This window comes from Camarhynchus parvulus, chromosome 22 (genome assembly GCF_901933205.1).
Source record: "Camarhynchus parvulus chromosome 22, STF_HiC, whole genome shotgun sequence".
Taxonomy (NCBI): Eukaryota; Metazoa; Chordata; class Aves; order Passeriformes; family Thraupidae; genus Camarhynchus; species Camarhynchus parvulus.
The window spans coordinates 2,232,657-2,247,574 of NC_044592.1; the positions used below are offsets into that span (position 1 = coordinate 2,232,657).

The 14,918-nt window shown below is 61.3% G+C and overlaps 1 protein-coding gene across 1 annotated transcript; it reads left to right on the top strand.

Moving 5' to 3' along the window:
• The first annotated feature begins 1,679 nt into the window (after positions 1 to 1,679).
• Positions 1,680 to 3,950, top strand: ZNF703 (zinc finger protein 703). Its single transcript, XM_030964301.1, has 2 exons — positions 1,680 to 1,892; positions 2,434 to 3,950. The coding sequence occupies exons 1-2, from the start codon at positions 1,680 to 1,682 to the stop codon at positions 3,811 to 3,813; spliced, it is 1,593 nt and encodes a 530-aa protein (XP_030820161.1). The 3' UTR covers positions 3,814 to 3,950.
• The last annotated feature ends 10,968 nt before the right edge of the window (positions 3,951 to 14,918 follow it).

The window sequence follows — 14,918 nt, forward strand, 5'->3', positions numbered from 1 at the left end:
CCAAAGGTCTCAGTTCTCATCCCATCCTGGCCCCCAGGTGGGGCTGGAGTGGGCACCTGGCCCCACATCGCCTTTCTTCAGGCCCAAGGTCTCAGTTCTCATCCCATCCTGGCCCCCAGGTGGGGCTGGAGTGGGCACCTGGCCCCACATCGCCTTTCTTCAGGCCCAAGGTCTCAGTTCTCATCCCATCCTGGCCCCTCAGGATTCTATCCTGTCACTCCGCACCCCCATCCCATTGCACATCTCCCCTCCAGCCCCTCATTCTCCCCCCAGCTCCCACCTGAAGGCCAGGGAAGGAGCTCTCACCCCACCAGAACCCCACATGCAGGACATCACTTGGACAGAGCTCCAGGATTTATCCGTGGCTTCTCAGGGACAAAACCTGGCTGAGCTCGGCTGTTTTTCACCCCCCTGCAAAACTGAAGCCCCAGGGGTTTGTGGAATTAATTCAAGGATGTCTGGAAAAGGTAACTAGAAATAGGAAGTTAATTGTTGGAAGTTAATTAGTTATACAGCAGCCTGCGCTGGCACCTGAAGATTTTTAAGACTCGGCAAACCAAAGAAAGGAGGAAATGACTGGGAAAAGAGTTGTGGGTTCATAAGGGAATTGTCACTTTGTGAGAGCCCGGAGTTCAGGTCAGGCCCCTTGCCTCGGGTGGCACCAGGAGGGGCACAGGTGTGGGCTGGTGGCAGGACACAGCCCCTGGGTGCAGCTTTGGGTGCAGGAGCCACTGGCACAGGGGTTCTGATCTTATCTAAGCCATGCCACGGCAGCAGTGCCATGCCCTGGTGTGCCAGCTGAGCCATGCCATGCCATGATCAGCCATGCTGGGCATGCCAGCCGAGCCGTGCCATTCCAAGCTGTGCCACAGCATGTCAGCCGTGCCAAGGTGTGTTAGCAGTGCCATGCTGTGCCCTGCTAAGGTGTTCCAGCCAAGCTACGCCCAGGTGTGCCAGCAGTGCCATGCCATGCCATGCCATGTCATCCAAGCCATGCCATGCCTGGGTGTGCCAGCAGTGCCATGCCATGCCGAGCTGTGCCATGCCATGCAAAGCTGTGCCATGCCGTGCCATGCCGTGCCAGCAGCGCCGTGCTGTGCCGAGCCATGCCAGTAGTGCCATGCCATGCCGAGCTGTGCTGTGCCATGCCGTGCCAGCAGCACCGTGCCATGCCATGCCGAGCTGTGCTATGCCATGCCAAGCTGTGCCAGCAGTGCCGTGCCATTCCGAGCTGTGCTGTGCCATGCCGTGCCATGCCGTGCCATGCCATGCCGAGCTGAGCTATGCCGTGCCATGCCGTGCCAGCAGCGCCGTGCCATGCCGAGCCGTGCCAGCGGCATCACGCCACGCCGTGCCGGGCGAGCCGCGCCCGCCGCTGCCGCCGCTCTCGGGCCGGTGCCGCGGTTCTCCCCCGCGCGGCGGCGCGGGGCGGTGGCGGCAGAGCGGCGGCGGCTCGCCCCCCACCGGCGGCTCTCCCCGCCCCGGGGGCCCGGCCGGGCGCGGATTGGTGCGCGGCGCCGGCCCCCTCGAGAGCGCGGCCGCCATCGGGGCTATTTGACGTGTCGGTGGGGCCGGGGAAGGGCTTCGTCTCGCCGGGGCCGCCGCCGCCGCCGCTCCGCCGCCCGCCCGGCCCGGCCCGGCCCCGCGGAGCCCGGGCACCCCCCTTTCCCCCGCCCCAAATGAGCGGCGCTCCCGGCGGGCCCCGGCCGAGGACCCCGCCGAGCCGCGGAGCCGCGGCCGCCCCGTCGCCCCGGCCGCCCCCCGCCGACCCGCTGCGCCAGGCCAGCCGGCTGCCCATCCGCGTCCTGAAGATGCTCAGCGCCCACGGCGGCCACCTCCTGCACCCCGAGTACCTCCAGCCGCTCTCCTCCACGCCCGTCAGCCCCATCGAGGTCAGTGCCCGCCGCCCCCGACCGCGCCTCGCGCCCCCGGAGCCGCGCTCCCGGTCCCCCCGGCCGGGCTCTTCCCAGCCCGGTTCTCCCAGCCGGGCTCTTCCCGGTGCTCCCGGCATTCCCGGCCGCCGCTCCCGGTTCTCCCGACCGGCTGCTTCTCAGCCCGGCGCTCCCGGCTTTTCCCGGCCGCTGCTCCCGGTTCTCCCAGCCGCGCTCTTCCCGGCGCTCCCGGCTTTTCCCGGCCGCCGCTCCCGGTTCTCCCGGTCGGGCGCTTCCCAGCCGGGCTCTTCCCGGTTCTCCCGGCTTTCCCGGCCGGGCTCTGCCCTGCCCGGCTCCCCCCACCCCGTTCTTTCCCTCCCCCGCCGCCGCCGCAGCCCCGCTCCCCCCCCACCCCACCCGGTCCCTCTTCTCCCCGTCCCCCCCGCCCCATCCCCGCGCCCTGGCTCGGTGCCGGGCCCGGCCCCGGGCTCTCGGCGGTGGGGGGAGGCCGGTGCGGGGGCGCCGTCGGGGTCCCCCCTGACCGGCTCCGCTCCGCCCGCAGCTGGACGCCAAGAAGAGCCCGCTGGCGCTGCTGGCCCAGACCTGCTCGCAGATCGGGAAGCCCGACCCGCCGCCCTCCTCCAAGCTGAACGCCGTGGCGGCCGCCGCGCCCGCCGCCGACAAGGAGCCCTCGGCCCGGCCCGCCGCGCTGAAGCCGCCGGGCAGCGGGGACGCGCCCGCCGAGGACAAGTCGAGCTTCAAGCCCTACTCGAAGGGCGGCGGGGAGCCCCGCAAGGAGGGCGGCGCGGACAAGGCCGGCTTTCGGGTGCCCAGCGCAGCGTGCCCGCCGTTCCCCCCGCACGCCGCCGCCTCCTCGCCCGGCGGCTCCCGCGGGGCTTCACCGCAGCACCCCGAGCCCAAGGGCGCCGAGGAGAAGAAGGAGCCCGAAGGCGGCAAGCCCAGCCCCGAGGGGACGGGCGGGGCGCTGGGGCGCGGGGTGGTGGAGGCCGGGGCGCACGGCGAGCCCCCCTCGGGCCGCAAGTCGGAGCCCCCCGCGCTGCCGCCCGCCGGCCATGTGGCCCCCGTGTCGCCCTACAAGCCGGGCCACTCCGTGTTCCCCCTGCCGCCCTCCAGCATCGGCTACCACGGCTCCATCGTCGGCGCCTACGCCGGCTACCCGTCCCAGTTCGTGCCCGGGCTGGACCCCACCAAGCCGGGGCTGGTGGGCAGCCAGCTGCCGGGGGCGCTGGGGCTGCCGGGCAAACCGCCCAGCTCCAGCCCGCTCACCGGGGCCTCGCCGCCCTCCTTCATGCAGGGATTATGCCGGGACCCGTACTGCCTGAGCTACCACAGCGCCTCGCACCTGGGCTCCAGCAACTGCTCCAGCTGCGTGCACGACCCCGGCAGCCTCAAGAGCGGATACCCCTTGGTGTACCCCACGCACCCCCTGCACTCGGTGCACACCACGCTCTCCTCCAGCGGCACCCCCAGCCTGCCCGGCCACCCCCTGTACACCTACGGCTTCATGCTGCAGAACGACCCCCTGCCCCACATATGCAACTGGGTGTCTGCCAGCGGACCCTGCGACAAGAGGTTTGCCACCTCGGAGGAGCTGCTCACCCACCTACGGACCCACACGGCCCTGCCGGGGGCCGAGAAACTCTTGGCGGGTTACCCTACCTCCGGGCTGGGCTCCGCGGCCTCCTGCCACCTGCACCTCCCGCCCGCCGCCCCCGGGAGCCCCAACACCTTACCGGCCTCGCTCTCCTTGAGGAGCCCACACACTTTGGGACTAAACAGGTACCACCCCTACGGCAAGAGCCACTTGCCCACGGCCGGCGCCCTGCCCGTGCCCTCCTTGCCGGCTGCCGGACCTTACTACTCCCCGTACGCTCTCTACGGCCAAAGACTCACGTCAGCCTCGGCTTTGGGATATCAGTAACCGGCTCAGCCCCAGCCCCCCGCGCCCTCCTTGGACTCTGTATTTATTACTGTATGTTAGCTTAAAGCTGGGAATATAAGTGCATTATACACCAATGAATCAATGGTATGCAAAAAAAAAAAAAGTCTGTGTTCCAAAAAAAAAAATAATAACCCGAAAAAAAGAAAAAAAAATTCCCCTCTTTACTTTGCAGGTGTGGGGCTTTGATTTTCCCCTTCTGTTTCTTTTGAATTTTTTTTTTCCTTCCCCTTATTAATTTCCCCCGAGAAATTCTTGCATGACTTCTGCCACACATGGAAAAGCAAAAAAAAAAAAAAGGCATTTTCCTCCTTCCCCTCTGCGTTTATCGCTCTGGGATTCTCTTCTCTGCATTTGTAACTTGCAGATGTAATTTTTTTTTGTAATTTTTTTCTTATTTTTAAACCTTTGGGGTTTTCAAATTTTTGTTTTTCCTTTTAAAATTTTTGTGGTTTATCTTTTTTTTTTTCATTTTACTCCTTCTTTTTGTTTTTTTTTTTTTTTTTTGCGCTGTGTCCGGGGCCCGGGGGGGCTACACCGGTTGGGTGATGCTCACCCCAGGCCGTGCCCCGCCGGGGGCTGCGGGACCCCGCGTGTCCCCGCTATGTCGGTGGGGGGACCGGAGGAGCGGCAGGACCGGCGGCCCCGGGCGGGCGGACGAGCCCCGGTAAGTCTGATTTTGTTAATAAACGCCTCTTGGTTGTACCCACGCTCTGGTCTCGTCTCGTCCCTGCCCGGGGGTCCGGCGGGGTCCCAGCACCATCTAGCGGCGGTACCGGAGGAGCCCCGCGGGAGCGGCGGCACCGGAGGAGCCCCGGGTGCGCTTCTGGCTCCGCGCCGCCGTCCCCTCCCCGCGTGTTCGTGTCCCCAGGCGTGGCGGCGGAGGGAAGATTCGAGAAGGCGTTTAGCGGGATCGGAGCGGTGCCCGCGGGTGGGCACCCCCTGCCGGGGTGCAGTTTTGGGGGCGCAGTTGCGGTCCGGATCTCGGTGTGGGGGGATGTCCTGCCTGCTCCCGTTCCATCTTTGTGCCGCGAGGAGGGTGATGGATGGCTCTGACATGCTCTAGTTCCATCCCCACCATGCTGGGGGGCTCTGCCTGCTCCATGCCCCAAGGAAAGCGATTTCCCTCCAGCTCTGGGACCCCCGGCCACGCTCCCCCTGCAAACCCTGCATGCCCCGTTGCCCCAGATCACATTTTTTTTTCTGCCTCGTTCCTGTTGCATTTCAGTGAGTCACGCAATTAATCCCTGTTAATTGCCTTCTCGATATTGCTTTATGCCCTGTGTTTAAATTCCTTTGTGTCCTTTGAGCTGAAAAATAACGCGCTGAGAACAGGGACTACTTTTGCCAAAGGGATTTTGATTTCCCTGCCTGTGCCTGAGCGTGGCTGGGAGGGCCCAGCTGGGGTCTTCTATGGCAGTGGCAGAGGTTTGGTGGTCCAGGGGCCAGTTTGGTTCCATGCTGAGCTCCCCGAGGCTGACTTTGGGGGTCTGATTTTGGGGGTCTGTGGCTGCCCCTTGCCCTGTGCAGACGTGGCTGGGCTCTGGTTGTGGCCATGCTGGTGTTGCTCCTTCCAGCTGGGATGTTTAGCAGATCAGGGCTGGGGTTTGCAGAGCTGGGGCTGGCACAGGGGGGCTTTGCTGCAGGTGTTTGCTCTGTCCTGTGGGCACAGCAGGAAGGGGGTGCCCGGCCCAGGCTGGTGCAGCCCCTCCGGTGTCTCCTGTGTCCCTGCTGGATGCTGAGCCCTGTGGCAGCTGATGCTGGCCGTGGAGCAGGGTGCCAGGGGCGGTGGGCAGAGCAGCTCCAGAGTGTTCTCTCTGGTGGCACAGGAGGTACCCAGACCCCCTGGCCCTCGGGAACATCGCTTCTCCCTGGATGTGGCTCCCACTCCTCGCAGTGATGCCGCTCGGTGTCGGCCTCGCTCGGGCGCTGCCAGTGCCCATCATAAATCCTGGCTGTGGCTTCATGATGGGGCCTGTCTCAGGTTCCTGCACTGGAATTTTGTCCCACCATGCCCATCCCTGGCTGGGCACCTCATGCCACAGGGTGGGAGGATGATGCCGCAGACCCTCGAGGTGCGGTAGCCCAGTGCCAAAATCAGCGTGCCCGGCACGGCCGCTCTGGGTTTGGGGGGCTGTGCCAGATCCCAGCCATGGAGCAGCCAGGGCACAGAGCAAGGAGGGGCTGCACAGCCTCATCCTGCCAGAGCCTTCTCCCAGAGCTGCTGGGTGATCCCTCCTCACATCAAACCTCCATCCCCTCTCTCCCCCAAACCCTCCCTGCACCAGGATGGTCCCTGCTCCAAAACGAGCCCGTGCGCCTTCCCTTCAGCCACGGCAGGGCTGGGTGCTGCCTGGAAGAGTCCTGCTGTGCAGGAGGTTCCCTGAGGAATATTTTCCCCCTCCCTAAGGACTGCAGCAGCGGGGCCAGACCGTGTAAACACCGCGAGTATCATCTGATAGCGGCGGCACTCGGGCTGAGCTGCTGGGGAACAGTCGCGTTGCCAATATATTAAATAATTCCCTGTGTAATGTATGCCCAGGTTATTGCAGAATTCATTTTATAATAAGAGCACTGGGATGCACTTTATTAATCATTCTGTCTAACAACCTGCACTCCACAGTTTCGGTTTGATTTGATTCAATCCTGTCTTTCTGCAAAATATATGGCTGAGTGGGTCGGATAATGTATGGCTTAATTTAGAGTTGTATGGGTTTGAATTACCATTTTCATAATGTGCTGTGCATTAATGTGTTGCATCATTTATACAGAAAAATGTGCCAGGTTTCAAACCTCTCCAGGAGGCAAAAGTCACCTAAAGGGAATGCAGAGAGACAGAAAAAGACCTTTTCAAATCCAGCTGGGGCTGGGAGGACACCGGTGGGTGTCGGACGTGGGGACAGCAGTGTTGGGGCTGTGCTGGTGGCTCCCTTCCCCGTGGCACAGCAGCACCTTCTCCATCTCACCCCAAGCTGCCGGGGACCTGCAGCGCTTGACTCGCCGCTGACCCCGGTGCCGCCGAAGTCGCGCCCACCGTCCCTCGCGAGGAAAAAGCTCTGATTATCCAAATACAGTCATTAAAGGGGAAATGTGTTTTTTAGGACTGTCAGAGTGATTAATGAGGGTTAGCAATCCTTGCAAATGCACTTGTTTAGTCTAACTGGCAGCCTCTCCTTTCCTATTGATTTATGGTGGCAGTTGCCGGGGCCGCGGTGTGTGTGGAAGGAGCGGGGCTGCGCCGGGGCACGGCGCGGGGCCCGGCCGAGCAGCACGGCACGCTCTGCTGTGCCCGAGGCAGCTGAACAAAGGCAACATTATCCCCTGTGCCGGGGAAGGAATGACTTGGACGCACACGCCGAGCCGCTCCGCGTGCCTTATAAATATCCCCGTCTGTGAAGGCCGAAGCCCAGCTGACCACAGCCACGCCGTCCGCCCAATAAATACGTGAATGAAAGAGCCAGGCCCTATTTTTTCTTGTTGTTTTCCTTCCTCTCCTGCACAAAAATCCCCGATGTCTTTTAGGTGATGCAGAGGTGGCTGCCCGCAGACGTACAAGGCGTTTCAGAGCGCGGAGCGGAGCGCGGCGTCCTCGAGGGCTGGAGCCTGCCCAGGGGTCAGGTCGGGATGCAGAGCCATGGTGGGTGGATGAGAAGTTCCTCAGCTGCATAAAGCAGCTTTTCTTTCCACGTGAGCACTGGTGGAAGCCACGGAGAACAAACAGAGCCCGTGTCCTCCAAGCCAGAGTGGCGTGGACACCTCCTGTCCCCCCACCAGCGTCCCCGTGCCCAGCCTGGGGTCAGGGGTTTGCTTTGGTGCTGCATGAGCTGAGAGCAGACCTGGAGGGACAGAGCCGTGCTTGGAGGCGGCAGTGGAGGTCCTGTGCCGGGCTGTGAGCTGGAGCCCTGCAGGAGGAGCAGCTGGTGCAGCCGGCAGTGACACAGTGGTGATACAGTGGTGACACGGCGGTGACATGGAGCAGCCAGGGCAGCACCAGGGTGTGGAGCTGTGTGTGCCCACCAGAGCCCCATACTGCCCTGCTGTGGGGTCACCTCCAGCCACTCCAAGCAGTGGGACAGCACGAGTGACAAGAGGCTGGACGAGGTGAGTGGAGAAGGACAAAGACCTCGAGGCACCAAAGCCAGAAGAGTGTGGGCAAGCACCCGGGGCACTGCAATGGGCAGGAATGCCACAGGTGGGAGTGGACTTTCCTCTGGCTGTGGATAATGGCTGAAGAGTTGCTGCTGCCGCCTCCCTGGCCATGGATTGGTGTGTGCTGCAGATCCTCCAGCAGCTCTGATTCCAGCTTTGGCAGCGACACACTGATGTGTTCCTCACCACACCAGGACACCCGGCCTTGGCTGGTCACCAGTGACCCACGGGAGGTCCCCAGTGTGACCATGGTTTCCCTGTTGTGCAGTGTGCCAGTCCAGCACAGGGCCCTAGCAGGTGACAAAGGCCTGGGGCCACAGCCATTTCCTCCACAAGGTTGACACAGGAGTGTGGCAGCGATCCCGCTCGTTCCTGCAGGCCGGGTCACAGTCACCCTCTGTTTATTGTGGTGACAAACTGAGGAGTGCTGATCCTTACGCACCAACACTTCAGCTGAAGGTCCCCAGAGAGCAGGGGAGGGCGCTCAGCTGACAGCTCCGTGCACAGAGCAGGGTCCTGGAGCTCGAGTCCCAATAACAGATTTACACAGATTTACACAGACCCCGTGTGTTTTCTGAAGGTGTTCATGGAAACCTCCAGGAGCAGCTTTGCCATGACTTCATCCCACCTTCCAGCGTGGTGCAGGGAGACAGGACAGGAGGATGTGACCATAGGGGAGGTGCCTTTGCCAAAGGTGACGGTGGAACGTTGACCCTGTGCTATCAGAGCTGGCCCCAACGGGCTGAGCAGAGCTGGACAGGACACTCGACGCTGTGCAGGGTGCAACGGGACCTCTTCCAACACCTTGTGGTCCCAAAATTCATGGATCACCCCTCCTGACCTGGCAAAATTTGGAAGGAGATGAAGGATGCAGCATCCTGGGCATCTGGTGGCTTCTGGGGCTTGACAGACCCTTGCTGTTGACACCTCAGTGGAACAGAGAACCGAATTGCCTTTTTGTGTCCCCACAGCTGCAAAGGGTGGCTCCCCAGCAGCTGGTGCCCACCACAGCACCCCTGCATCTCCAGGCGCATCCCTGGGAGAGGGAGATGCTGCTGCACCAAAGATGGGGAGCAGTGGGAGCCTCAGGTCCTGGGGCCACCTCTCCATGAGCAGCTCCTGCAGGAGGGGTGGCTGGGGGGCTCTGAGAGACAAGGACAGGACAGACATGGGGACTGTTGAAGATCTTTCTTGCTGAGCCCTCACCGTCTTCTCTGCACCCCAAAGATTTGCTGTGTTTTCCTCTCTGGATGAGAAGGATGGGGCTGCTCACCGCCCAGGATGGCATCCAGGCCAGGAGCTCTGCTCTTCTGGGCACAGCTCCTATCAGAGGGACTCCTGGTTCCTGCTGGAGCAGTGTTGCCTTTGTGGGGTTTGGTTTTGTTCCCATTCCCTGCACAATCCCAGTAATATCCAACGTGCTGGAGGACAGTGCCCCTCAGAGGTGAGAAGAACCGCGTTCTGGGCAGAATGGAAATGGAAATGGAGAAGCCACCTTGCTTCTGGGGTCCCCACAGTCTCTGGGACTCTGCTTGGGTTTTGTTTTGGGAGCAGCTGGGATGGATGGGGCTGGCTGGGTGCCTGCTCCTCTGGCTGCAGGGATGTGCTCTGTCCCCATTGCTGCTGCTCCTCCACAATTCCCAAGCTTTTCCAAGTTGCTGTGCTGGCACAGAAATCCTGCAGCACTGGGGCAGCTCAGGGAGGTCCTACCTAGGGAACAGCCTGAGGGGAGCACCAGGATCCAGCACCTCTCGTGATTTTGGGATGTCCTGAGCCCTCCTGGCCATGGGGAAACCCCTCGGGACACTGGGGCCGTCCTGCTGGGTTTGGGGACTGCCTCTGAGCACTGGGGTGTGCACAGCACCCACATGCTGCAGGTGAGATGGGGGCCAGGGCAGGGCTGGCAGCTCCAGCAGGGCACAGAGAGAGCTCAGCACCACAACCAGGGGTGGGCAGTGGGCACAGCCCCCCACCTTTAATCGCACCCCACATGGCCGCAAGCCCCAGGGCAGTGATGGGCTCTGGGGCACAGATCTCTGGGTGCTGTGGGGCCAGCGCGGTGCCAGGGATGCTGCCCCTGCTCATCCCTGTGGCCCTGCCCTTCTCCTGCCACCAGGAGCGGCCCTTTCATCTCCGGGGGAGGTACAAATGGAGCTGTCAGATGCCATCAGCCCCGTGATATGACAGGCTGTGGGGCCGGGGCCCCTCGAACAGAGCAGCCTTGTCTGTCAGAGCCGCCTGACACTCCCCATAATGGCCAGATGGATGAGACTCTGAAAGTAGGGCCCGGCGCGTTTTCAACTCTATTTTGGGTGAAAACACTTCTTGAAAGATCTTGAAAGGAGCTGGCAGTTTAGTAGTTCAGATGATTAATGAGCACTGGCTCTGCCGGGTGGATTTCTCGAGCCGTGCCAGCAGCTGGGCTGCTCCAGCGGGCCAAGACACGCCGAGCTCCCCCCGGCCCCCCTGGCCTTCCCGGAAATGACACCGAGGCGACAGGCCCTGCATATGGAAAAAGTTAAATATAAATTACTGCTGAAAGAGGCCTCGCCGAGCCGAGTTGGTTAAAGATGTTTATGGATTCAGAAACACGGGCCTGCATATGTATTTAGGGATGACAAATGTGATTCAATAAGTCAGGAATTTCTCCGTGGGCTGAGGCGGGACCCGCGCGGCGCGGGCGCTGCTCTGGGCTCGGCAGCTCCGTGCCATAAATCCTGCAGGCAGGCTCCTCGCTCCTCCCCGGCCTGCTTGGGGTTGATTCTCGCCTTTCCCTGCACCTCACCAAGTCACAGGAGATCCCAAACCATGTTTGGGAGCAGCCCTGCTCCCTCCATGGGTTTGGGGGATTGGGAAAACCCATAGGGGCACTGAGGGCCACGTTGCCACCAATGCCAGGCACGTCCCTGTCCCTGGGCTCTCTGTCCTCCCCAGAGCTGCTCTGGGAGCAGCCAGGCCCTTCAGGACTGTCAGCAGATGATTAACGACCGACAGCTCCAGAGCAAGTTTGGGGTTTGACCCGGTGCTTCACGAGTTCAGCCCTAATTCTGCAGGCCCTTCACGTGGGCACCTGGGGGGCACCCACCCAAACTGCCCCTTGTTCCTGCTGCTCTTGGGGTGCACCACAACAAACTGAAGCAGGAAACCCCTAAATTAAAGTCCAGCTGTTGTGGTGGGGGCCTGGCATGGGTGCCAGGTCCATGGTGGGGGTACCAGGTCCATGATGGGGGTGCCAGATCCATGGCAGGGGTGCCAGGTCCATGGCAGGTGGTGCCAGATTTGGATTTGGGGTGCCAACCCCCAGCAGACCTGCAGCAATGGGCAGTGCAGGAGCCGCCCCCTTGGCTCCCCCCATCCCACCCCTCTGGGCGGCTCAGAGGGAAATGCCTTTCGGGGGGTCAGCGCCCGGCCAGGCCTTGGACCCACATCCACATTCCTTTGTCCTGATTTTATTCGTTAGCAACACTTGGCCTGGATATGGAGACAGCTAATGAGGGACGGAGTTTATTGCAGTTTGATTTTTCTGTTAAAACAATACAATAAAATAAATGCACTTGGAAATCTGGTCTGTGTTTGTACATAGGAGATTTATGGCTCTGAAGGCTTCCAGAGAGACGCAGCCTTTCATTCCCTTCCTTATTGGAACAGATCATGTTGCAGAGTTTAAAGGCCTCTGGAGCTGTGATTTATTTGAAGGGAGAAATAAGGGAAATCCAACTATCTGTTCCCTGGCTCGGATCATCCAGTAACTCCCAGCCAAGGGGACGGATCTGCACCTCCTCCACAGAGTTTTTTTTTTCTTTTTTTTTTCCCTCCTGTCGCTTACATTATCCTGCTCTAAATATATCACCGAGCCAGGGATGGCTCCTGACCTGGGCTTCAGCACCTCACAGAGGTTTCCCCAGCCCTTCCTGGAATCCCAAAGATAAATCTCTCTCCTAGAGCCCTGTCTGAGCTCCTCCACGCCGCTGATGGGACGAGACCTGCGTGGGGCCAGCTGCTCCTTGATCCAGAGCTGAGGCAAAGGCAGGATCTCGGGCTTATCTCTGGATTGAGGTGATAAATTCACATCACCTGTTCCTACTCCCCTCCCTTGCTGCTCTCCTGGGCGGAGAAGAGCACGGCAGCTTAGAACCAGCTCAGGATTTGTGCCTGAAAACCTTTGCCATGAACTTGGAAACTCAGCAGGAGGATGCTGCAGCTCCCACGTTCCAGGGGCTGCCACAGCCACCTCCCTCCCTGCCACCCTCACAGAGGAAAACTGTGTTTTCCCCTTCTCTGAGGTTTCCTGCTGCCCAGGGATGAAGCATCTGGAAGGCTCCAGCCCATCCCAGTGGATCCCCCCAGCTTGAGCAAGGTGAGATCCTTCCCTGAGCCTAAACCAGACATTTTGGAAGCATTTGGCATTTACAGGCTGGAGCTTCCTGGGTTCTCCTGCTTCTCCCAGGTATCTCCTGGACTTCTGGGAATGGTGTTGGTCCCATCAGCACCATCCATCCTTTGCTGTGCTCTTGGGACACACATGAGAGGAGAATTTCCTTCTCCATCATCACCATCTCGCTGCAGGTCAGAGAAGGAGTGACAGGTTCCCAGCTGGGGAGGGGACCTGGCTGTGACAGCCGCTCTCCTCCTCCTGGAGCTCCATCCCAGCTCCTCCAGCCCATGGTTTTGGCGGGCTGTTCCCTCCCCCTGCACACAGACGGGCTCTGTTTGCCATTAGCTCCCCCCCTCTGCCCCAGGAGCCCGTCCCAGCGCTAATTCTCACGCATGTTTCGGGTAAATCTACTTTCTTCCCCGGGCTGAATTGTGGTTTCCAAGCACCATTAATCATTTCCCTTTAGAAAACAGCATCGGGGGGCTGGAAACACATTGCTCCTTTCTTTACTGGGGGATGACCTGGCACGCTGGCACCCGGCCACGGGGCTGGCGCCTGCGGGACGTGGAGAGCAGCCTTGGGGAGAGCTCCCCTCCTGTGCTGGGAACTGGCTCCCAGCGGGATCACCTCCCCCAGGACAGAGCCCAGCTCCTGCCCAGGGGCTCGGCAAGGAGGGCAGCAAAAGGCTGGGAATGCCAGTTCTGTAGGGCTTTCCCAGGGGCTGCTCCCTGGGAGCTCGGCTGTCTCCCTGCTCTCTGCCCACCCCTCTTGTGGGTCCAGCACCCTCAGCTCATGATTTTGGAAGGAAGGAAGGAAGCCCCCCTGCCCCGCTGGCCATGAGGAGGGGGCGCAGTGACCACGTGTGAGCTCTGGGCTGTCAGGGGATGATTAATGGCCAACGCCACTGAGCTGCCAAGGGCTGCATTGTTAGAGCTGACACGGAACGAGCCCCGACACTCTGGAACACAGCTCTGCCCCATAATCAGCAAATAACCTTCCAGGGAGGGAACTGGGGAAGTGTTCCCCCTCCCTGCCCTGCCAGAGCAGGAAAGGGCCCAGCCAAGCAACCTGGAGCTCTCAGCTCCTTCCAGGGATTTCCCTTCCTGGGCTTCACTGCTCCTTCAGGTTTTAGCTAGGGGACAGCTGGGATGGGATGGGATGGGATGGGATGGGATGGGATGGGATGGGATGGGATCCATGGGATAGGATCCATGGGATGGGATGGGATGGGATGGGATCCATGGGATGGAATGGGATGGGGTGGAACTGGAGACGGAGGCAGAATTTGGGACGGGATGGGGATGGGAATGGGGCGGAACTGGAGATAGAGGCAGAGTTTGGGATGGGGTCAGGGACAGGATAGAAATGGAGATGGAGACAGGAGTGGGGTTGGGGCAGGACTGGCGAGCAGAGCTCTGCACCCCCCGCTGCAGCTGCGCGGGTAACCTTAAACGCCAAAGCAGGAGCGCGGGGACGGAGTTTTTCCAGCCCTGTTCCCAGCTGTCAGGCGGTGATTAATGGCCAACAGCCTCGGAATTGCCTTTATTGCCAGCCCGGCATTGTTACAGTGACAGCTAACGAGGGCAGACGGGCTTTACACCGCGCCTTGCCCCGCCCCGCCGGGAGCCAGCCGGGACCGAGCCGGGACCGAGCCGGGACAGAGCCGGGACAGAGCCGGGACCGAGCCGGGACCGAGCCGGGCCCGTCCCGCCCGGGGCTGCCCCCGGGGAACCCAGCTGCGCCCATGGATAACCCAGCTGTGCCCACAGGGAAACCAGATGTGCCCACGGGGAACCCAGCTGTTCTCAGGGCTAACCCAGCTGTGCCCATGGATAACCCAGATGTGCCCAGGGCTAATCCAGCTGTGCCCATGGGGAACCCAGCTGTTCTCAGGGCTATCCCAGCTGTGCCCATGGATAACCCAGCTGTGCCCATGGATAACCCAGCTTTGCCCACGGGAACTCAGATGTGCCTACGGGGAATCCAGCTGTGCCTACAGCCATCCCAGCTGTGCCCATGGATAACCCAGCTGTGCCCATGGATAACCCAGCTGTGCCCACAGGGAAATCAGGTGTGCCGACGGGGAACCCAGCTGTGTCCATGAATAACCCAGCTGTGCCCAGAGCTATCCCAGCTGTGCCTATGGCCACCCCAGCTGTGCCCAGAGCTATCCCAACTGTGCCCATGGCCATCCCAGCTGTGCCCATGGCCATCCCAGCTGTGCCCATGGATGACCCAGCTGTGCCCAGAACTATCCCCGCTGTGCCCAGGGCTATTCCAGCTGTGCCCATGGATGACCCAGCTGTGCCCAGGGCTAATCCAGCTGTGCCCAGGGCTATCCCGGTTCTGCCACGACCATCACAGCTCTGGCCTCACCCCACCCAAGGCCTGCCTGGGTCCCATCCTGGCTCCATCCCCACAATTCCGGAGCCACGAGCACCCAGAGCCCCCCAGATTTTCTCACTGAACAGCACAGAAAACCCCCCAGGATATTTTTATACAAGGGCAGGGGGATGAGGTGGGGATGAAGGAGCTGGAGAGAACTGGGTGCAATAAACCATTT

Coding starts and splice junctions, on each gene's coding strand:
- ZNF703 (XM_030964301.1), top strand. CDS start 1,680: ATGAGCGGCGCTCCCGGCGGGCCCCGGCCGAGGACCCCGCCGAGCCGC. Junction 1,893..2,433: donor CGCCCGTCAGCCCCATCGAG/GTCAGTGCCCGC, acceptor CTCCGCCCGCAG/CTGGACGCCAAGAAGAGCCC.